The sequence below is a fragment of the Camelus ferus genome, chromosome 4 (assembly GCF_009834535.1).
Source record: "Camelus ferus isolate YT-003-E chromosome 4, BCGSAC_Cfer_1.0, whole genome shotgun sequence".
Taxonomy (NCBI): domain Eukaryota; kingdom Metazoa; phylum Chordata; class Mammalia; order Artiodactyla; family Camelidae; genus Camelus; species Camelus ferus.
The window spans coordinates 35,135,027-35,158,357 of NC_045699.1; the positions used below are offsets into that span (position 1 = coordinate 35,135,027).

A 23,331-nucleotide genomic window follows, 5' to 3' on the forward strand; every position below is an offset into this window, starting at 1 on the left:
AGTTCTGTACTTAAGTGTAACCTCTCGAAGGTTTGTCTTGATTAGTATAAATTCAGACTGCTTACCCATTGACTAGAAGTTAACTTTTGTGTTTTCAAGTCTTTAGATGACAGATCATGCTGGAGTAGATGTGCTCTTGCTTGCATAAAGACAGCTGTGCTATGGCGGTTTTTTTTGTTTTTTTGTGTTTTGTTTTTGTTTTTATCTCAAAAGGTAACGTGACTCAAGAGAGTGGTTTTGCTAAAGAAACTGAAGCACACTCATCATTACATTAAAAGGTAAGAAAACAAATCAGAGACGGCAAGCAGAAAGGGCCCAGAATCACTGTGGGAGGCCACAGGTCAACTCACCCAGTCAGACATATGTACACCAGTGTTGAATGTTTAAAATTCTACCCCCAGCTTGGCCTTCCCCCTCCCCCCCCACCCACCACCCCCTCCCCTTCCCCCCCAAAAAAATTAAGGAGAGGAAAAAAAAAAAGCAGTTGCCTTCCCTCCAATAGTCAGAGACGGTTCAGAATTGCCTCTGCAAGGGGACCAAGTGTTGACTTTGATCTTAGGCTACAATGTGCTGTTTAAAAAACAACGCAAGGAGAGGAAAATTAGACTAGTGACCAAAGAGCAGTGACTTCCTGTGCTGGCGGCGTGCCTCTTCTGGGCCGTGGTTTCCACGTGTCTGTTTGCTGGGAGTGGTTCTGTCCGCCCGGGTCCGTCCCTCCCTGGCGCCGGTGGGCAGCACCTCACAAAGGGTTGGCCAGCGCCTTTTTTGACCGCTTGATCATGCTGGGGTGGAACTCGGTGTGCCGCCGGGCGTGCTTGGTGAGGTGGTCACTCCGCATGAAGCGCTTCTCGCAGAGCGGACAGCGGAACTGCTTCTCCCCCGTGTGGGTCCGGTAGTGGCGGGTCAGCTCGTCTGAGCGGGAGAACTTTTTAAGGCAGTCCGGCCACGTGCAGGGAAAGGGCCGTTCACCTAAGAGAAGGGAACCAACACAGGATACAGGGTCAAGGGCCCGGTGCGCAGATTCTCAAGGCTGGTCCTGGCCAAGTATCCCAGCGACTCAAAGGATAAGTCCTTTTTGTTGTTGTTTATGAGTGTTCTGGGCTGACTTGTGTGCTCCCCCTACCAAATGCTTAAGTCCTAAACCCCCACCCCTACCTCAGAATGTGTCTGTGTTTGGAAATAGGGTCTTTAAAGAGATGATTAAGTCTAAGTGAGGCCGCTGGGCTGGGCCCTAATCCAGTGACTGGTCTCCTTATAAGAAGAGGTGATTAGGTTCCAGACCCACAGAGGAAAGGTCATGTGAAGGTGCCGGGAGAAGAGACCCTGTATCTACAAGCCAAGGAGACAGACCTCAGAAGAAACTGACTCTGCCAACATCCTCATCTTGGACTTGGCAGCATCCAAAACTGTGAGAAATAAATTTCTGTTGTTTCAACCGCCCAGCCTGTGGTCCAACCTGTGGCAGCCCTCACAAACTAACACTATGAGGACACTGCTGAGAATCATCTTCTCTAAGCAAACGAGCTTGCTATTTTATACTCACTGGTTCCCCAAGAACCTCAGAAACTCTACTGTCCAGTTTTTTCTACACAGTTGCTGATTTCACGAATTCTCTTCAAGGAGTTAAAAAATTTAGCCCTTTCTTAAATTTCCTGGCATTGTACAGATGGAAGAAGACTGAAGCATCAGCATCTAATCCAACCAATGTCCCACCAGGGGCAGGCATTTACTTCCCCCTGAGTGCCGTGGCCACCCAGCCTCTGTCTGAGCAAGTCTGGCGGCGGAGCCTGATACCTGACAAGGATGCCTGCTTGCTTCTGAGTATCTCTGCAGCAAACACTCTTATGACGTAAAATGTGCCTCCCTGCAAAGGCCATATTTTAAGTCATAGTGTCTTAACACTAAAAATTAGTTTGATCCCCCATCACATAACAATCCCTTAACTACCTGAAGAACTGCTGTCGTGTGTTTCTCTAATCCTTCTCTTGTCAGCACAAAACAATCCTAATTTCTTCCATATTTCTCATAAAAGAAGAACTAACATTCTTCTAAAATAATAACAAAAGTTCAGGCACAGAGCTAAGGGTTTCACCTGCATTACTGTACCGAATTCTTACAGGACACCCCACAGAAGTGGTCCATTTGACAGATGAAGAAACAGAGGCTTAGTGTTTCCACATCCCTCCCCATTCCAGTTGCTCTCCTTGGATTCATGCTATTGTCTCCTTGTCCCACTTAAAATGCAGCTAAGCCCCACCCTCCAGACATGATCAGTCCAGCATTTGGGGGCCTCTTGACCCTGGATTGGCAAGGGGTGGGGCTTTTGTCTATGTTTAGGGGGTACACACACAAGCAGAAGATGAGTCTTGCTTACTCCTCTTGTGAATGACTGCCAGCCCCCAGCTCTGAGCATCTATCTGCCTGCCTACTCCTCACACTTTTCCAAGCACAGCCCAAAGCAGCTGCTTCATGGACTTGGGGCATGGACTTTGGTTTCTATAGAACTCTCCAGACACTCCTTAGGTAGATGTGAGGAGTGAATATTGTCTCACTCCGGTCCCCATCTTCCTGGAACCCAAAAAGAGACTCAAAAGGCTGGGAGCTGTCCAGCATGGTGCATCTGAGTCATCCAACAATGACTCTTCTCCCCAGCTTCTCCTAAACTGTGCCAGAGACGGGGAAATAACGGTTAGAACAACAAAATACCTCTGCCACCTCCATGACAGTCTATACATGACTAACATTTTATTTGCTGTTCTCTAAGCAGAGCAGGGTACAATACACCCCATGTACACCTACTTGTTCTTGTGGGAAACCAGATGCGGGCAAAACAAATCCATATAAACAGATTCAATATACATGGGAAATATTTCCTCACCGAGCTCTAAGTTGAAAAGCCACAGCAGCTAAAGGCAACAGTAAGCCAATGAACGCCAAGCCCTACCCACGAGGACACTCAGGGTCTCTGGCAGGGCCAAAAAGAGAAGAAAGGGAAAAAAAAAAAAGAGAGAGAAAGAGAACTTCAAACTGAACTCTCTGAAAAACTCAACGACATGTGGAGTTGAAAACTACACTTGTGCAGCTTCTGTTGGATCAAAAGCATTTTTACCCAATTCAGCAGAACTTTGAACAAAGGGCAAAATGCAGGTTGTCATAATCCAACAAGGGCGAGCTTCCTGTCTAACTTGTGCTCCTTGAGCTGCCATTTAATAAATGCCTCAGCTGTGTGTGTGTGTGTGTGTGTGTGCGCGCGCGCGTGCATGCACATGCGTGCGCTGAGTTTGCTCCTCCAGGTCACTCACATAACCGAAGCCTGCACAGAAGTTCCCAGATCACCGGGAAGACTTCTGGGCTCTTTCAGAATCAGACTGCAGCCAAGTCCTTTCTAGCCCCAATGAAAAAATCTATGGGAGAAATGTTCTTTTAAATTTGTTATATTAAGAAGTATAATGAATGGTCAGAATTCATAGTGTGATCAGTTGGAAAAAACCAAAACTAAAATGGACCCCCAACCTCTCTGTTCTCTTTGTTGGAGCCCTCTCTCCACTGCTTGATGTTTGGTGGGGAGGAAAGCGATGAAAAAGGAAAAGCTCAGTGTTTTCTCAGTGCTTGTTAGGACAGATGCTCCTCAGAGGTGGTTTTCTTTCAGGAGGGGTAATGTGGTTTAGTTATTCACTGGCACATGTCTTTCAAGTGAGTCATGAGGGGAGATTAATTTCTTTGAACAGATTGTATCTACTGTGGGAAAAATGGGTCAGAAGACCACTCTTCTGTGTGCTAAGATTGGAAAAGAAATTAGGCACTCCCTCTGTTTCAGGAAGATGGAAGTGAGAGTCAGTGGAAAATTGTCCTGAAGCCTGAATCAGCTGTGTGCACAGGAGAACTAGTAAGTGTTTATGCTTACAATTTACATATATTCTAATGTAATCAGGGTCCATTCCCATTGAATTCACTTTCCATCTAGCTTATGGCTACACTCTTCCCTGCCCCTCATAGTTGCCATGTGATTGTTCTCACTGCTTCTAATCCAGGTGCTGGGTTGACCTGCATCCTTCCCCCTGAGTGTTTCAGAGAGGAGAGGGCCACCCACAAAGCCCAGAGGAAATCAGAGCCAACAGGAGCCTTTGTTAGATTCATACATGTATAATTCAAGCTTACAGTTTCCAAGCATTTAAAAATAGACCTACTTGGAACTGAGTTGCTAGTATAAAAGCTCTAGGATCATTTTGATTTTTCTTGGATCCTTTGGAAAAGCATTAGGGCCTTTTGGTCAATGATCTAAATCAGGGGCTAGCAAACTATGGTCCATAGACCAAACCTGACCTGCCAGAATAAACGCCATTCTTACACTTAGTTTTTACTAAATGGTTGGAAAAAAAAAAATCAATGAATAACATTTGTGACAAGAGAAAGTTATATAGAATTCAAGTTTTTATGTCCGTACACAAAGTTGTATTGGAGCACAGTCATGCTTGTTTGTTTGTGTCTTACCTGTGGCCACTTTCTCACTACGACAGCAGTGCTGAGCATTTGTGACAGAGATCCTATGGACCACAATACCTAAAATATTTACTATCTGGTCCTTTATAGAGAGTTGGCTGACCCCTGATCTCAATTTGCAGATCCGAACTTCTATCTAGCGTGCGTCCCTTGTAAATCCAAATGTATTTAGGAGCCAGACACATAATAAAAGTGGGTGAAATGCCAAGTATATTAGATCACGGGATGTGGTGGAATTCAGGGCCAACTGAGGAGTGCTTTCCCCACTGAATGTAAAGACATTCAGATCCAGCACTTTACAAGACACTGTGCCAGCCCAGCAATGCACGCGCAGGGGGCCTGCCTTCTCTTGGGGATTTACAATCAGGTAGCCCTTTGAAATCACCCCCCTTATCTTAAACCCAGTGTAAAGTATGCATACCACCTACTACGGGAGACATTTCTGCATGTTAGTTAATGACACATAATAAGGTATCTAGAGAATGATACACACTTTGAACCTAAGAAAGTATGGAGTGGGGAACTCATATGGAGAGAAGGAAGAGAATTTAAGGCTGACTGGGACCAGAGATGACGTGCAGAGAGGAAAAGAGAGGCCTTAGAGAGGCTGTGATTTGCCTTTCATACTGCAAGTCAGGGAAATCAAGCCCCTCCTTTCAGCCCAGAGCTAAGGTCCCCAAAAGAATGGTTAACCTTCTCCATCGTGAACAAATCATATGGTAAAGCAACTGTCAATTAAACATCTAAACGTGTCTTTAGTATAAATAAGAGAGTTACCATCCTCCTGGGGGAAAAAAATAAATAAAAAAGAAGAGACACGTACTAGTGCTTTATTTCTGGCCTTCACAGGAAAACACACCCAGAGGCAATGACACAATAAAGTCTCCTTTACTGGAGCAGAGCTGTTAACAGCACAAGTTTCTGCGAGTTCTCATTATTTATACACCACTCCCCTCCCCTTTCAGCAACCAGCTAAGCACCTCTCACTGACAGACTCAGCTCCGAGTATAAAATATGGGATCAAAACGGCTACTGAACCCCGCACCAAATGTGTAAAAGGCTCTTTGCCAAGACAGGTTGGGCCTCCAGAAGTCTCCTGGGCCTCCACTGGGTTACAAGAGAAGTGGAGTGGGGCCTGCTGGCTATGCACTTGCCGACTTAGCACAAAGGATGGTTCACTGCTTCTAAGAAGGGGCCTCTACTCTACCTGGTGATTAGCTGAGGATGCCAAATGAAGCTTATTCTTCTCGGTCAAGTCTTAATGAACAGTGGTGAGTTCTCCACATACAGAGAGAAAGAGAAGAGGTATAGGGATGGCTAACTGGCTATACCCAACCCTGTCCAGGCTCCCCTGAGTTCCGATGGGCTGCCCTTGAGGTCCTGGCCTGGGATCGGGGACACCTGGGCTCTCTGCACACCACGCCACCGCCCTTCCCCCCACCCCCACACTGTTTCTTTCACCTTCCCTTCCACAATTCCATGGAAGAGCCTCAAATGGGCTAAACTTAAATCGAGGCAAGAGTTAAAACTACAAACTCTGAAGCTTCCATTGCTTCAAGCAAAAGCAATCCAATCCAATCCAAAGGGGAACTAGGCCTCCTTTTCAGAACAGAACTCTCAAAATGCCAATTAATAATCACAGCTTCTCACAGATGTACAAAATCAAGGCTGTTTCTTGAGGAAAAATAGTGTTTTTCTTAATTACAAAAAAGCAACTAGGATTCCAGAGATAAAAGGATAATTTGATATTAGAAAAATCCTATTGATATTGCTCCTCATTTTAAGAGGCTAATTCACTCCCAACCAACCCCCACCGACACGTATCTTGCCTTCATAAATGCAGAACAGTATTTGATAAAATTCAACATCCATCCCTAATGAAAGCTTTTAGGAAAATAGAATAGTTCCTTAACAGGATAAAAAATATAAATCCAGACCTTTTCTCAGCGAGGTCAAGAATAAAACATAGGCAGCATTCCCACTGAAGTCAAGCTCAAGGCACGAATGGACTCCTGCCCCAATCATTACAGCTATTTAATGTTGTTCAAGAAATGCTAGGAAGTACAATTAGATACCAAGATAAGAAGTAAATTGTAGGAAGGAGGAGGCAAAATAAGAATTATTTGCAACTGACACAACTTCCTATTTGGAAAGTCTAAGATAACTGAAAAACTAGTATAAATAAAAAATGCATTCATAGGTGTTAAGTATATAAAAGAGCAATGGTTTTCTCATGGGCTAAACATAGTCGGTCAGGATAAGCCTAACAATAAGGTTTAGGACCTGCATGAAGAAAATCATAAAACTAGAATATAAAAGGAAATGAAATAAATGGGACACTTCCCATGACCTTGGATGGTAAGACCCAATGGTGTGAATATGGCACTTCTGTACAAATTCATCTATGAACTTAGCACATATCATAGAAATTCTTTTTTCATGAACTTGACAAAATTATTTTAAAGTTCATTTGGAAGAATAAATATGCTCAACTTGCCAAGAAAATTTTGCAACAGAACAATAATAAATGAGTACTTGTAATACCAGTTATTAAAATGTATGATTAAAGCTGCAATAATTAAGATAGTGTGATACCAGCAGAGGAAAAGACAAATCAGTGGAGCAGAGTCAGGTCTGAAAACAAACCCAAGACTATGGAGATGGGGCATTTCAAATCAGTGAAGAAAATAACATTTAATTCAATAATGGCATAGATTAAATCAAAAATTAACTCTGGATCCCTACCATGTACCTTTCACTTAAATTCCAAATGGGCTATACATGTAAATGTAAAAAATAAAACCACAAAGGTAAAAAAATATATAGGTGAATATTTTTAGAATCATAGAATGGGGAGAGATTTTCTAAACATGAAACCAAAGGCAGAATCCTATTTGAATGATAGTCTTGAAATATTAAAAATGTTAAACTTCTGCATGGCACAAAAATATATATGTAAAAAAATTTAAGAACCAAAACAGTGAACTAATAAAGGAAATTGTGGCATATGACAAAAGGTTAAAATTTGTAATACAAAAAGGACACTAGCAGAGCAAAATGAACAGTCTAACTTAATAAAATTGGGCAAGGATGCAAATAAGTAATTTATAAAATAACAAATACTAACAGCCAATTAATAAATATATGAAAATACAGTCAATCTCACGAGTAATCAAAACATGCCAGTTAAGACACAAACAAAATATATATCAGGCTGATGAACATGTTAAAAGATATGTTCCTATACCTATCATTAGTGGTGGCATGAGGAAATAGGCCCTCTATTGTATGGATGGGGCTTCTAATTGTTCCAGGATCACCTGGCCATATATTTGTCCAGGAATTATTTGTGGTAACAATTAAATAGGAACTCAAAAATATACAGGGATACCAGCATTGTTTCTAAAAGGTAAAACTTGGTAACACTCTAAATTTCTAACAATAAAGAACTGGTTTAATACTTCATAGTGAGCCATACAGTGGAATAATGTGTACTCATTAAAAAGGTACTGGATTGTTCTGTAAAAACAGTTTTAGCAATACACCACTAAGTGAAAAGACCAGTGTGTGATCTGCTCTGTATGTGTGTGAACATCTACAGAGAGAAAAAAATCCTCAAAGAATATACACAAAATACAAACAGTAGTTATCTACAGGTCAGTGGATAACCTCTACTTCTGTTTATAATTTTCTCCTATATTTTCTGATTTTTTAAAAAGGAGTAAGTACAAATTTATTTTATAATGAGAAGTCAGAAAAGTCTCACACAAAACAAAGGTAATAATGATGCATGTGAGTTCAAATTTTTCCATGACTGGGTTGATCAAGAATATATTCCATGTGGGGGTGGGGTGCGGGAGGGGAGGGGCTACACTCTATTGAGAAATCGACTCCAGTGTCCAAGACCAAAGAAAGGAGCAAAATCATTCTGTTTCCTTCTCAAACAAATTGTTAGAAAGTGAGAAACTTTCAGAATAAACTACATCTGTTTTCTCACTCCTTCTCCTCCTCCTCCACCTCCTCTCCTGTTTTTCCATATGTGAAAGGGAAATGGCCCCTGTGGGATAGACAGGAAACTCCCTTCAGATGCTGAGTGACACAGACAGTGATGGCAGGACTGCCCCACCAAGGAGTGCGCTCGTTAGGAAGCAGGGGGAGGTAGAAGTGCAGACATACAAAGCCCAGAGCCCGATGCCACGCTTCTTATGGACAAGGCTGGGGGGGGGGGGGGCACGAGCCCACACACACCTGGTACCCCCACCCTTGTCACTGTCACCTGTCCTCAGTCCCCATGGGGAAAGCAAAGCTAATCTGCAGGTACAAGCTGTGAGCCTTTGATTTACTGTTTCTCGTGTCCATTACCCAAGTGCAGAAGCACCTGTACACTTGATAGAGGAGGTATGCTTCATCTGGGCACAGCCGGTTCTACATTTCCCTGCACAAATCATTCCAGTTAATATCAAGCCCAACAATTAAGAAATGAAAAGCCTCCTGTTTGCCAGAAGTATTGCTACGACCTAAACACGTAGACATTCTGAAAAAATAAAAACACTTGATCGCTTTGGAAAAATAACCCTGCCTGAATGCCATCCCATCACATTACTGCTTGCTCTTGGCCTCTCTCTGACTTCTTCTTGTGATCTGGTTTCCTTTTATATTTTGTTTGTTGATACAACAGAGTCACTATAGAGTCTGGATGTGAGATTTCACTTCCTGGTCCCTGTGTTTATCTGAGGAAAGCAGAGGTTCTGAACTGGGAAGTGGGCGTCTGTAGCATCTGTCACGCAGGACTTCCTCACTGGAAGCTCATGTCTAGCTATTTGGAAGCAGGCCTGTCTGAATACTGCTTGCACATCCCCAGCCTCACCTAATCTGTGAGACGGTGCAGGTACCAGGACCGCAGAAATCAAGATGGCAGACAACAGAGTCCTAACACTTCAGGTTCTCAACCCAGCAAGAGATAGGTGGCTATGTCTTGATGTCTCGTTACCCAGCCCCCACCGCAGCAACTCTGAAATGGCAGAGAGGTGAGGAGGACCTACCACACAGCTAGGTCCAGGCCCAGATTAGCCAGTCCCGCCACCGCGCTCTTCCCGCCTCCCATCCTGTGCTGCCTCTGCCCAGTTATTTGTAGGAAAGAGAAATCATAAGTAAATAACCTGCTAGGCACTAAACATTAAACAGGATATGTCTACTTGATGGCAAAACTATGCTGAGGATGCAGATTCTTCAAATCTTTGCCTTTTGGGTGGTATTTTTATGACTATCTAATTCGAACCCCTCCTGTTTCAGATGAAGCCGACTCAGAGGGCCTGTGACTTGACCAAGGACACACTTTGATTAGAACTGGTTTTCAAATCCCTACTTCGGTTTTGAGCACAGAACAAGAATTAGAGGTGAAAGAACACAGGCCTGAACTAAATCCAGAGAGAGCGTTTGTTGTGTTTTTCTAATTCTCTTACTCCCAGGCCCTTCTTTCCAGATGCGTTGCCTCTGGGAGGGCAGAGACACTTAAAACAAGTAAGTTGCTGCTGAGCCTGAAGTTTCAAAACAGAGTTTTAAAAATGTAAAGCAGACCCTGAAATTCTTAAACTCTTAATTTGCCAGAGCTTCCCATCAAAACTGAGCTGCAGAGAGAGAAGTTGGAGGGACTGTGCTTAGGGAACAGCTGCAGAGGTCTCTGGGGAGTGCCCACCGCTGGGTACCCTCTTTTTAGAAACAGGCTTGGGAAGTCTCAGAGGGGCGGCCACTGCTGCCTGGCCAACCACGTGCCTGGAGCCTGTCTGAGCCCCTCTCAGGAAGTCCCCACATGCGCCAGGGCACCTGAGGATCTGGGTTCCCACGCTGAGAGAAGGGTCTCCATGCATGCCTCAGTGTTCTCCACCTCCCCCTGCCCCCACTCCGATGTAGGATGAGGGAAGGGACTGTGTGCTCTGGAGACCAGCTGGGAAGATGCTCCAGGAAGACTGAAGTGCAGAGAAGGATCTAATGTCTGGAAACACTGTGCAGAGGCCCTCTTCAGCAGAGGATGCCTGAATAAGAGGATGGAGACCCCAGCTTGTGCATGACACCCCAGGGGGGCGGGGGAGACCACCAAGGTCAAAGGATGGCATGCAATGTGGACAGCCCTCTCATGATGCCAAAAGAAGAGGTGAGGTTTCTGCCCACCAAACAGCTCACTCCCAGGAGAAAGAAAGACAAAAGGAGAGGGAGAGAGAACTCTGATTTTGTGAACGTTTACCCCAAAGAGAATAAAACAACATAAAAGAGACCTAAACAAGCAATTCTCCAAGGAAGAAATACAAATGATCAATAGGCACATGAAAACAACATAGAAGAGAGTGAGGGGCCCCAAACTGCCAAGATAAAGTTTGTCCTCCAACTGCAGAAATGGTGCTGGGAGTAGGGGGGCCACTCAGTTGGTTCTTGTTAGGAACAGTTACATTTTTTACACCCCAGGCTTGTGACTGGGAAATTCTTACCCAATGCACACAGTTGCTTTACAAGGCCACCAAGACTTCTGGCATACTTAGCAAACACAGGGATAACATCTCCACGTGTGCACGGTGGGGTAAAACTCTATGTAGCACCCACAGCTGCCAGTCTAGGGGCAACTCCTCTCCAGACAGCTGGAGACTTTGGCTCAGAAAGGACAATGGGCAAAACAGAAAAACACAGGAGACGAGACTGTTGTCTGGTGAGTCAATGGCCCACTACCTGCCAGCTAGGTCATGGCCTTCATCATGACTCATAGTGACTAGTGATGCTGTTCTAGCACATGTTTCCAGCTGTTTGTCTCTGGACTCAACCTTGGTACAACTGCTGGCACCAGAGTAAGGCCGCAATGACCACAGATCGTACTCACACATGCCACACAGGCCACCGTCACATAGTTTTTTCCAGCTTTCACAGTGTGAGCCACTAACTCACATGGCCTAGTGTTCATCATCAAAGACCAGGAAGAACGGTGGGGCTGAGCCATCCACCTCTTCCCCAACAGCCCCCGCCTGACTCCCTCGGCCCTCCTGGGGCATGTATTCTTGGACAGGGCTTTGAAATTTGGAAGTAAGCAGGACTAGGAGAAGAAATGACTCCATTAGAGGTTAGAGGGGCACAGCCCACGTTTCTTTCCCATGGGGAACCCTGGCTCCAGTGGGTGAGGCTCAGCAGACAAGCATCTTGTGGCCAGGGGTATGATCTGCAACACCAGAGAGGGAAAGCAGCTGTTTGGCTGGCATTCTGCTGATTTTCATTAAAACAGCAATGGTACAAAACTATGGCAGAATTATGGCAGCCTAGGGATTTAAGTCATTTTTATGTGTTTCTGTAAGTTATTTTTAAGATCTAATTTGTGCCTCTTATGATTTATTATGGTTTTTTTTTCTTGGACATTACGCACACCGAACAGACTTCTGAATCCCAATGGGAACTACCATATTAACAGCTGATCTTTGTAAAAATGAGGCCTCTATCTATTATTGACACACAGGGTGACAAACGTTCACATAAACACAGTTCATTTCTCTGGGCATTAAAATAGACAGATGATTGGAATTCAGACCAAGTGAATGGTGCAGCTGATCACACTGCTGGGGCTACACGGATTCCACGTGAGGCTTTGGGCACCAGCTTCCAGAACATCCACTGAGGAGGGCCTATGGGTCTAAGCCTGAGCACAAGAAACACGTAATAATTTTGCAATAATCTATCTTCTACAAAGACCATGTAGTATATGCACTGGTAGCTATCTTACAGCTCGAACTTGAGATAGTTCAGAGTGGTTTCTCTTCAAAGGGGAGAAAAATATGGAGGAAAAAAGGTTGTCATACTAATCTGTCTCTCATTCTGTCGAAGTCTGCTTTTTGGAATATCCTGTTTGTAGTTCTGAATGGGTGGACAGAGTGAATAGCTGTTGGTTTTGCCTGTCTGGCACCCACCACCTCTTTTGGGTAATATATAGCACACTTTGAATTTCCTTTTGGAAATCACCCCTCTCCCACTCGGAGCTTATGTAATTCTAGGGGGGGGGCCACCCCACACCTCAGACCCAGAGTTTGGATGGGACCAGCCACAGGTAACGAGTTCAAGGACAGGCACACAATTCAAACTCAGTCATGAAGCTTGAAGGCTGGGACTTTTGCTGGAACCATGAGGACAGGGGAACTGTCTTCCCACAGGGCGTGCTGACTTGGCCGGATGGGAGTCTGAGCTGCTGGCAGCCATCTTACCACCATTCTGAGACAGCCTGCTGGAGAATGGAGCCAAGCAGAGAAGAGCAAGGCCAACCCAGGGAGAGAGGCAGCCCCCGAGTACCTGTACCCAGAGATGCCTGAAACTAGAGCTACCCGAAACTAGAGCTACCCAAAGGGGTTGCTGACTGCAACCAATAAAGTTCTAATTTTCACTAAGCCAGTCCAAGTTTGGGTTCAGCTGCCTGCAAACAAGAGGCTTGATTAAAATGGCTGTGGACCCAGAGGTGAGGTCTTTTTCAATTGGAAAGAAGCATGTTCTGGAGAACTATTGGAAAATACAGGATAGGTTTGGTTGGATCCATGATTTCTGTAGATAGTCCTCACCAAGGTTCATAAAGACCAACCACAAGCCAGAGCTAGAACCCAAGAGTAGAGAGAACGATGGTTTTGGGGTCAAATCCAGGAGAACCATGCAAAACACAGGGTCTCTTCCCACTGGCAAAAACCCAAGGAGTCCTCATCAACAGCCATTCATGCCCAACTCCAAGCACCTAGAAACATACTAGGAAAACTCCAGACTAACCTTGGACTAAATTAACTAACTCCAACTTCTCCTATAACATGAGAATAAGAGTACCTTCCTAGTTCATAGAAGGTCTGTGAGTTTAAATGTGACAATGTTTGTAAACCATTTGGCTTGGAACTTGCTGTGTAATACATGCTGGGTGTTATTATTATTACTGCTAACAGCATTACTACTCACATATAACTTACAATTACTATTACTATCATCGTCACTATTCACAACATTCACAGTGCCTGCTATTGACACCTAGCACAGCTCTTTGCATGTAACAGCCACTCAACAAATATTACTTAAATGAATGAGCTGCTGCTGGATTAATGTGCAACTGTAAACAAAAATTCTAGGAACCTCAAGGGTATCTGGGCAACACCATGTAAATTATTTTTAATGATAATACTTAGTATATGGAGACATTATCCTAAATGCCTTAAATACCTCATCTGAATGAAGCCTCAGAAAAACTTCATGAGTATATAATTGCTGAACTCCATTTCATAGATGGGAAAACTGAGGCTAAGAGAGTTTTCTAAATTAGAAAGTGGCAGAGGATTCAAACACAGGTCTGAGAGACCCAGAAGTCGGTGTTCTACTGGCTCTACCTGCTGCCTCCCTGCTGAAGGTAAAGACCTTTCTGGAGACTGCTCACATTCAAGTTCCTTAGGGTGGGCTGGTTTCCACATCACAGGACTTACTCTGCTCTTCTGATGGCCTCTGTCTCATCCAAGCTGCCTCCCTGGAAGGGAGAGATAGTGAAACTTCCCCCAGCCCCGCCATCTCTTTGAACAAAGAGGATCTATAAAATTCCTTCCAGTTTTGAATTGTCCATAATTCTCAGGCAGGACTTCTGTGCTTTTTGTCCACTGCCTGCCCCACTGGTTCCCACTCTGGTTCAAGTCAGGCCCTCTGGAAGGCACTCATTTCCCAAACAGAGACACACTTTGGAGAAACTTTCACACTTTGTTTGACACAAAATACTGCTGCCTGCTTTTCAAACCTTGTCATTAATTTTGTATGGCTTAAGCTTCCATCTCTTTATTTTAATCTATTTAAATAAGCCCTCACTTAAAAAACAAAAGGCTCAATCAGGGATGAATTCCATTCTGCTGTTCAACTTTGTGATTATTTTCAATTTTACTTAAAAAAAAGAATTCAAATGCCCAGTGGCCCTGGGCTTAGAGGGTGAGTTTACCGGTTCCTGCACCTCTGGAACCCATAGATTTCAGATCCAGATGTTTAAATCTCATCTCAGGACTCCAAAGGCTGAAATACCTCAGGATAACCTGAGATTACAAGGGGAGCCTGCGGGTGCACCGTCATAAACATGGGCTTTAAGCACACATGGCAAGAATGCCTTGGAAGATCCCACGCATAAAAAATGGATGCATCTCCCTCCTTTAATGGGGAAGGCATTCTCTATAAATAATAATGTTAGCCCTAGTATTTGCTGAGGGGGCTGCTTGAGGCTGGGATAAGACAAATGTTTACTCTTGGTCTTAATGCACCAGAAAGGTATTAAAGTTTCAGGAGGGCTCCAGGAAGGGAGGAGTAGGAAATCTCACTGGCGCTGGCCTTGGGCTGTTTCAGAGTGCTGCTCCCATAGTGAAAGGACAGAGGCCCCCGGGCTGACTCCACCTCTGCTCCTTCACTCGTTAATTTGGTTAATGAAAAGCAGCTCTTTAGACTAAGGTGAAAAAAAAAAGTTAACCAGACTGAGTTCTCAGGACACCATGGGGGAAAAGAATTCTCAGATCTAAGTATTACAAATAATTCATAATGAAGGAAGATCTCCATTTGGCTAAATTCCGGCCTGGAGCACTTCATCCTCAGAGTACGTGGTGCCCTCACTGTGCTGAGGAGGAAACTGAGGCTCCAGGAGCTTCCATGCTTCACCCCAAGTCACATGCCTGTCGTGGCAGAGAGCCAGCCTTCAAACCCTGATGGTATGCTTCCAAACCCTCCAGGGCCCCAAAGACTTAAACAGAACAATCCTCGTCTGAGAGGGTACCAAAATAAAAAAAAGAATACACTTTTTTACAGACAAAATGATGGATGCGATGACCTCTCAAGGTCACTTCCAGCCTCCAAATTCTATTCTCCTGATACTAACAACTGCCGCCACCAAGTGCTGTGAGTTAGGCTTAGGCCTGTGACTAACTTCCCAACAAAAAGTGGGGCGGAGCGAGACAGGACTGCTTAAAGCCCACTGCAGAGGACCCCATTTCTTTCCCTTTAGAACCATCTGTGGGTCTTTTTTTCCTTTCCCTTTGCCCCTCCTTTTTGCGTGTGTTGCATAGAAACAGAAAGTGCCTTTGTACCAATTACTAGGCACTAATTTACGCTCTTCAGTGGGCGCTGGGCTTGCTGGAGAAGCTTGAGGAAAAGGTGGGAGGGTCGGATGTGGGGGAGGACTCTAGCAGCAGAGGCCTGGAATGCTGTAAGCTTTTTCTCTAAGGCTGAGAACACCCAAGGGGAGGGGAAAAACAAATGGAAAAATTTTGGAAGACTCACGAAAATGACAAAGCTGGCTGGCTTTTTTTTTAAGTCAAGATTGCTAATGATCATAAGGCATTCAGAAATCAAAGTGATGGTCCAGAAATCCGACTTTAACTGGGGCACAATGTCAGGTTGTTTTAGGGGCTCCTGAACAAGTGAATACTGGGAAATCACCCGCCCACTTTTCTTCTCAATGAGTTTATTAAGGAAGACCATTGTCAGCCACTTTACCAATATGTCATATGATGTTTCTCCCTGGGAAGTTCAATCTGGGAATTTCCCACAGACGCTGCAGAATGACTAGTTCTTGGGGTAAGTGTCAACAATTGAGCCAGGAATGTAAATCTGACCCCTAGGTTCAGAGTCTCAAGAATTCATTTCCCTCAGGTTACATCTTTGTGTCTGAAGGTAATGGGGTGTTACCATCAAAACAGCACCCTCTGTACTCTGGTACCTCCCTCCCTGACCCAAGCCCCACTCGCACTCCTCCCCTCTCTCTCCTCATTGCTCACAGAAGATCTGAGAGGAAAATCCCGAGAAACAATGGTTTTACTCTGTAATTCTACTCCACTTGTATTTTCTGTTGTGAAACAGTAATCCTGCCAGCAGCAACAGCAGCTCTTCTAGGGCAGCTCCACTTTGTCTTGGTTAGGGCAGCTGGACAGAAGATGCAGGATGCTAACAGATGAGGGCTAAGTGAGGAGGAAGCAACTGGTCCTTCCTACCTCTGGGACCAGGAATAAAGAGCTGGTAGGTCCCTCCACCGGCCTTAATCCCCAGGGTGAGACTCCAGCATTGAGCAGGGGCTCAAGCAGCTGTGGGTCATCTTTCCTCGGAATCAAGGAGTTTCTAACCCCCTGTCTGAAACCCAGAGGCAAACCTAGTAGGATATCCCTGCAACCCTTAGAATCCCATCATCCTATATAGCTAGAGCACTTTGCTCTCATTTTTATCCTGACAGGACACATGAGACTGTGTCTAGACAATCACACTGTGGGGTGGGCGGGTGAACCTGCCCCCATGGGGGTAAAAATTAAATATTTGGCAGGTGAATAAACTCTTAGCTGTTTCAACGGCCTGTGGCCTTCTAAAGGGGCACAGTACATAAAGAGCTCTACAGTATATGTGCAGTACTAAACTGTCATGGGGGAGGACAATTAGGGGAAGAACAATGGCTAGTCTCCTTAGGGGAGAGAAAGCAGAGGGGGGAAAGTAGGAAAACAATTCTCTGTGCTGGCCCCACTCAGAGTTAGTTGTAAACGTGTCGTGGATGAAGCATGTCAGACAATGAAATACCACTCAACATCACTTTGCGGGGGCCCTATGGAAAGCAGGATGGGACAGAGAGAATGTTTGCTTAAGGATCAAGGCACAGGGCCTCCCTTCTCCTCATGAAGAGACGAGCAGGTGGTAAAGTCTGGGCAGGGGCTAATTCATGCACTGCCCAGAGTCCCCTTCAAGACTCTGCCCTGTCCCTGAACCCCACCTCCATGGAAGTGGGTCCTTCTCATACCTCTGATGGTACTAGACTCTCCTGAACCAAAAAGTTGACTCCGAAACTTTTTGCAGCAATTAAGGAAGACAAGTTCATGAGGCACAGAGCAGGCCTGGCTCCTGTATGAGCAAAATTTTAAAACTTTAGTCTCAGGGAAGGAAATCCACCTGAGTTAGAGCTAGCCAGGCCAGAAAATCTATTTCCTATTTGGAGGATAACTTCCATGGTGGGACCTACCCAGGTTCCTGCCACCAGATATTCTAAGTATCCCAGGGAAATGTTCAAACAGGATAAAGAGAAACAGAAGCAGCCACTGTCGGGCTTTTTGCAGTTCTTGTCTCTCCTTGTTTTACATGAACTTCCTTCTGGCCTATTAAAAAAAAAAAAAAAAGAATTTTTTGAATTTTTTTATATAGAACTGGGGTGTGATGATTGGGATTTGGGGCTTTCAGAATCCTGTAACCAGTGTCCTTAAATTCAACCCACTGTCACCATTTGGGGACACCTGATTTAAGTCTCTCCAAAAAGATACTAAAATTGCACCTGGCATGGAAATAAGGCCTAAGGTTTCTATCATTGGGATGTCAACCTAACATGACTACATCAGCTGGTTCTGGATTGGATGTAGTTGTTTACCCCCTCAAAATATACATATATACATATATACATATATACACACACACACTCTATGTGTAGGGTGACTGCAAAGTCAGGAAACTTCGGATAAACCTTTCTTTCTGTTTTTTTTAATGTAGGTACTGGGGATTGAACCCAGTACCTCTACTACCACTGATATATGCCCACCCCACCCCACCCCCGATTTTTCTTTCTTCTTCTTCTCACTCTCATACAGAGGTGGAGGGGATGTGAGAGAGGGTCTGGGGAGTCAGTGGGTTTGGGTGTGAGTTTGTGGGAGCAAGTTGGGGTGTATGCTCAGAGGTGGGGGGAGCCTGTGAGTGTGGATGTGGAGTGTGCCAAGATAAACTTAAAGTTGGTTGCATTTCCAAATTAATCAGCTCCATATGTTTTCAGGAAAAGTACTCCAGTGGGTCTAATACTTAATCTGAAACAATAAATACACTCTAAAGTGCCCCAAAAGTCTGGAGACAGAAAAGCTCATATCTGTTGTACTTTTTTTCAGATTAACCATGGATCCACTGCTTAAACTTTAGAGGTACATCACCTGATATCTGATCAACAGGCTGAGGAAAAACAAATTGAGCATAGTATTAGAAAATGTAAAGTACTACCTTACTTAAAAATAAGCTTATCCTGTTTCCTGATTTTAAGTTTTGACTATTACACATAAACTACTATCTTATCTTTGCATAAGAACCTGATTTCAGAGATGGACCTTATGTTGCAGATGAAGAAACTGAGCCTCAAACAAAGAGATTGCAAAGAAGAGAATGCCAACAGAGACCATGTAAATGATTAAAAAAAGGGACACTGCCCCATAAAAAGACTGGTCAGTTCAAGCCAATTGTTGCCAGGCAGGAATTTAGGCCCAGTACTGCTAGATCATTCGATTTTTCCAGAGAAGTCAGAAATCTGGATTTGTGTGGAAATCCTGATTTTTTCCATGTTAGCAACTAAATTTTTATAAATCCTGTGCTGGCCAAGCCAAACAAATTTGCAAAGCAAATTCAGCAGCAGGCCTGTAGTTTACAAACTCTGAATTCAAGGAACTGGCCTAAGGTCTCTCAACTGGGAAACAGCAGGACAAACCAGAACCCAGCTCAGTCCACCTCAGAAGTGTCTTTTCTCTTGGGATACTACAAAAGGAACTGCACCAAATTAAATGCAATTTTGTTTAAGTGGCTCAACTTCTAAAGCCACTGGCTCTACAGAAGTGGCTGCTGTAGGAGGCTCTAGGAGGGGGTGAGTGGGCAGCAGGAGAAATTCTGCCTGGGCCCCAGTGAGCAGGGGGTATAGCTGGAATTTTAGTTCTTCAAGTCTTCAGAGTGTGGCCATTCCAATTGCTATCTCTTGGCCACCTTCTGGGTTTAATACCAGCAAAAATAACTAAATAAATAAATAATTTTTTAAAAAATCAAAAGCTGGGACCCCACCCCACAGATAATCTAACTCCAAGCTGACTCAGAAACTACCAAACGCAGGAGCCCTCCTACAAGTGTCTTCTTTAGAGTATCCTTTACACATACCTTCTCTACCAGGTGTCCACTTCGGACAGTATTTACAGAGTCCGAGGTTTTTGTCCAACCATGTACCAGTATTTCAAAGCCCTCAACCATAAATAAGATACCTGAGGTCACCGTATCACACCAGTTTCCAAAGACTGACTGTAGCATTTAAAGTAGGATTAACATGTCAGTTCGTTTTCCACTCCTGTGTAAAATGTTCTCCTGAAACAGCTGAGCTGACTTGCCTCATGGAGAATTAAAGAGCACCACGCATGCACGCACACATAAGCAGCCATTTCTATAAATGCCTGAGAAAATCACTCAGCTGAATGGTCCGGAACGCTGGGAATCTTTTGGCGGAGTTGGACAGACTCGGGGAGCTCACGCAGAAGCGCTGCATGCCTCCCCAACTGCACGACTGGGCAGCTCCCTGAAGGAGAGAGTGCCTTTGCTCAAGGTGGCAGTGGGTGTCCCTGTGAACTGAACTCCGGGAACATGGCTGACACAGCCAGGCCCGCCCAACAGCTGTTGGTGAGTAACACCCTCTGGTTAATATCCCCCTACTTCATCCAGGGAGCCACGCTAAAGGTCACGTCCCTCAACTCAGGCACAACAGCCTGACAGATACAAACTTTAAAAATATGCTGTTTTATGGCAACCTAGATGACCACTCCAAACAGAACCTGATTTTGCAGTAGTAACCACGGAGGAAATTCAGTTTTACTCCTGGGCAGCAGCCACCTCCACAAGAAGGACTTTCCAAAGGAAATAAAACATAAGATGCAGTTACGTGGCCTTTTTTTTTTTTTTTAAAAGCAAAACCAAACCAAACCAACCAATTATCATTTTGAAACCACAGGCCCAGGGCCTCATCTTAAAAGTACCAACAGTTAGTCCACGTAACTCCAACAACCTCCTCTTAAACATGGTGTCACAGGACAGAGGGAAAAGGTGAGGACCAAGCACTGTGCTTCCTTATTAGAACAGCAGTTGTAAAGGAACCTTACTGAAGGAGGTGAGACAGCATGACCAAGTGGGAATGCTTTCCAACTTTTTCTGACTATGTTAAACAGAACCAACAGAATTGGCTGACCAAGATTCCTGTAAGTCTCCAAAGCCCATTTTAAACTGTAGATGTCTTACTAGTCAGAAGCATCCAGCCAGCCCCGCCTTTTGCCTTCCCTGGGAGAGACCCTTCCACGGGGCCTGCAGAACATCCCAACTTTGATTATCAGCCTTGACCTCCAGCAAGGACCACACCTCCTTGCCAACTGCTCTATTCTGGGTGGAGGGTGCGACCTAAGTCACGTGGGGAAAAAATCGGCTCTGAAATCCTCTCATTAAAAAGGCTAACCAGTCGTGAAGTTAACCAACCATCGCTGGATCAAACTCCTCTGTTGCCTGAAGCAGTGTTATTTTAAACCTCTCTGGGGACTCGACCAAATTTAAAACCACCTTGGCAAGCCCTGAAAAGTAGCAAATATCCAGCTAAACGAGCCCTTAGTCATCCCTAAAGGGTTCCATGTAAAGTGCGCCGCTTCTACCCAGGTTTCGGCCACTTCTCTGCAATCCCACAAGAGAAACAAATAAAAGATACGCCATCCGACTACGTCCCCCTCCCCCAGCCAGCGTCTGCCCAGGTGGGGTGGCCCCACCGTCGCCGGTGCAGGAGTCCTGGGAGGGGGCAGGGCGGGACAGGGGAGGGGCGGCACCACTCCCCGCGAAGCCACGCACACCGGTTGGCACTTAGCACTCACTCTACCCGCCAGGTTAATGCTCTCCGTGGCTTCTAGAGGCTGGGGACAATTAAGGAGAGAGTGAGCTTTCCGTCTCTACCCGGTTAAATTATTTTAAAGAGTTAAACAGCATCTTATCCAAAATATTTGCACCCTTTAGGTCCAGTGTGGTGTCCTCAATGCCCAGGAAGTCTGCCCGGCCAAAGGTTAACTAATCCCAGAGCTGGGTGGGAGAGGGAGACACCGCTAACCTGTATGCACTCTGTAATGGGCTTTGAGATGGGAGGATTTTCCATAGACTTTCCCACAGCCACTGTAGGGGCACTTATGTCTCTTTTCGGAGGCGTGTTTCCCCTTCGCAGCCACTCCAGGGTGGAGGAGGGAAAGCGGGCTGGGCGCGCTGCCAGGATCCTGTCTCTCCTCCGGGCTGTGGGAAGGACTCGACCCAGATTCGGTGGTCACGTCGCTGTCGGATCCCATATCCTCATCCGGACTCTCCAGGCTGTCGCTGCACACCGAGGGGGTCTGGATAGGTCGGTACTTGTTCAGGTCCAACAAGCTCTTGGCGATGGTGACCAGCGTGCAGTAATCCTTCCAGGTGTCCCCCGGGTCACCGTGCTCCTTGGTCACCTCGCGCTCAGGTAGTCGCAGCCGCTCGGTGTCCGGAGCGCCCCCATGCTCCGGCACCGCAGCGCGGTTCGAAATGGAAACCAGACATTGGGCAGCCACGAAGTCCATGTAGGCGGCCGCGGACATGGTGCCGGCGACAGCAGCCCCGGCGGCGCGGCCAAACTTGGCGGTGGCTGCGGAGATTCGGCTTACCGTGCCCTGGCCTCAGACGACGAGCGTAGCGCGGTGCGGCGCGGCGGCCAAGGGGGCGGGGGCGCGGGGCGCTTCCGACTCGCAGGAGCGCCGAGGCGACCTCAGCCCCTCATCTTTACGTAACCGGCAGCGCCTCCGCACGCAGCATCCACGGCCCCAGGCTCCGCCGCGCTGCCGCCTCTCGCCGCCGCTAGTGCCCGGCGCCGCGCGCGATCCCCTCGACGGGCGCGCCGGCCGGTGAGAGCCGGCTCCCTTGGAAAGATGCCACACGTGGCGGTCGCAAGTTTATTCGACAGAAAACGCCCCCGAGGCGCTGGGAGAGGAAACTGCAGGAGAGGTACACGCCCTCGGCCGCCTCTCCGTCGAGCCAAAGCCCCAGGACGTTCACCCGACCACCCAGACGCGGCTGGCAGGGGCCGCCCGAAGCGCCAAGTCTAAGAGACACTTTTCCCCCAGTCCACTGACGGCTTCTGAGCCCCTGCTTTTGCCGGTCCGCACCGTTCCGGCATTCTCTCGCTCAGTAACAATTTCGCAGAATCCCATCACGTCACAATCCAAACCCCCTCCAATTGGCCAGTGGGGAGGGTGATTCAACTCTGTTTACTTTCTCCCCCTGCCAGTCAGAACGGCCTTTCAGTGGAGAGGTGCGTCTAGAAGTGAGGCGTGCGGCCAATCCGACTGTTCCGTTTCGATGCCTCGTGCTACCCCTACAGTCTCGAACGCTGACATTTAAAAGGGTAACAGCCGGGAGGCTGGAAAGGAGCCGCCGCTCATCTTCCAGAGTGCCTCTCTGTCCCGTAGCCCGTCCAGGCTTCCTGGCTCACGATCCAGCTTGCGGAGCTGTGGGACACACCGTCCCAACTCAGTTGCGCTCGTTCTCATGACAAAAGAGAACTTCGGTTTCGGTTTTCCAGCTCGCAAATAGTTAAGTGACTTCCTGCAAACGCTACAGTCCCAGCAACCAGCCTTCCAATCAAAAGTAAGTTGGTTGATGTCACTGATATTGGCTCAGCCAATCAGAAGGGCGTTCCGAAGGCAAGCGCTCCACACTAGTAAACGCGAAGAGCTGTAGTGAAACTGAACACATCCTTGTATTTTGTGTTGCTAGTAGTAAAACTGAGATATGTATGGGAGGGCAGGGGTGATGAATAAATACAATGTAAGTCTATAATTTAAAAAAAACTAAATACGTCAGGCCAAGTTGCCCAAGAATAAACAGCAATGAGAAAGCATCAATCCGTTTTTTCCGTTTGGGGATGCAGCATACTTTGAGGCAGATTTTTAAATAATCCTTCCATCTAGTACATTAACTATGACTAACTTACCTTAAAAGTACGAGCTGACAAGAGTTCTGCGTTAAAGC

General features: G+C 45.9%; 1 protein-coding gene across 1 annotated transcript; it reads right to left on the bottom strand.

Annotated features, from left to right (window-relative positions):
* Positions 1-652: 652 nt before the first annotated feature.
* KLF9 (Kruppel like factor 9) lies at positions 653-22,909 on the bottom strand. Its single transcript, XM_006194748.3, has 2 exons — positions 21,398-22,909; positions 653-969 (listed from the first exon to the last, which is right to left on the bottom strand). The coding sequence occupies exons 1-2, from the start codon at positions 21,900-21,902 to the stop codon at positions 740-742; spliced, it is 735 nt and encodes a 244-aa protein (XP_006194810.3). The 5' UTR covers positions 21,903-22,909; the 3' UTR covers positions 653-739.
* Between the last annotated feature and the right edge of the window lie 422 nt (positions 22,910-23,331).

Excerpts from the sequence above, each read along its gene's own strand:
- KLF9 (XM_006194748.3), bottom strand. The coding sequence starts at position 21,902 with ATGTCCGCGGCCGCCTACATGGACTTCGTGGCTGCCCAATGTCTGGTT. Across the intron at positions 970-21,397 it reads CCATTACAGAGTGCATACAG|GTGAACGGCCCTTTCCCTGC; the intron begins GTTAGCGGTGTC and ends CCCTTCTCTTAG.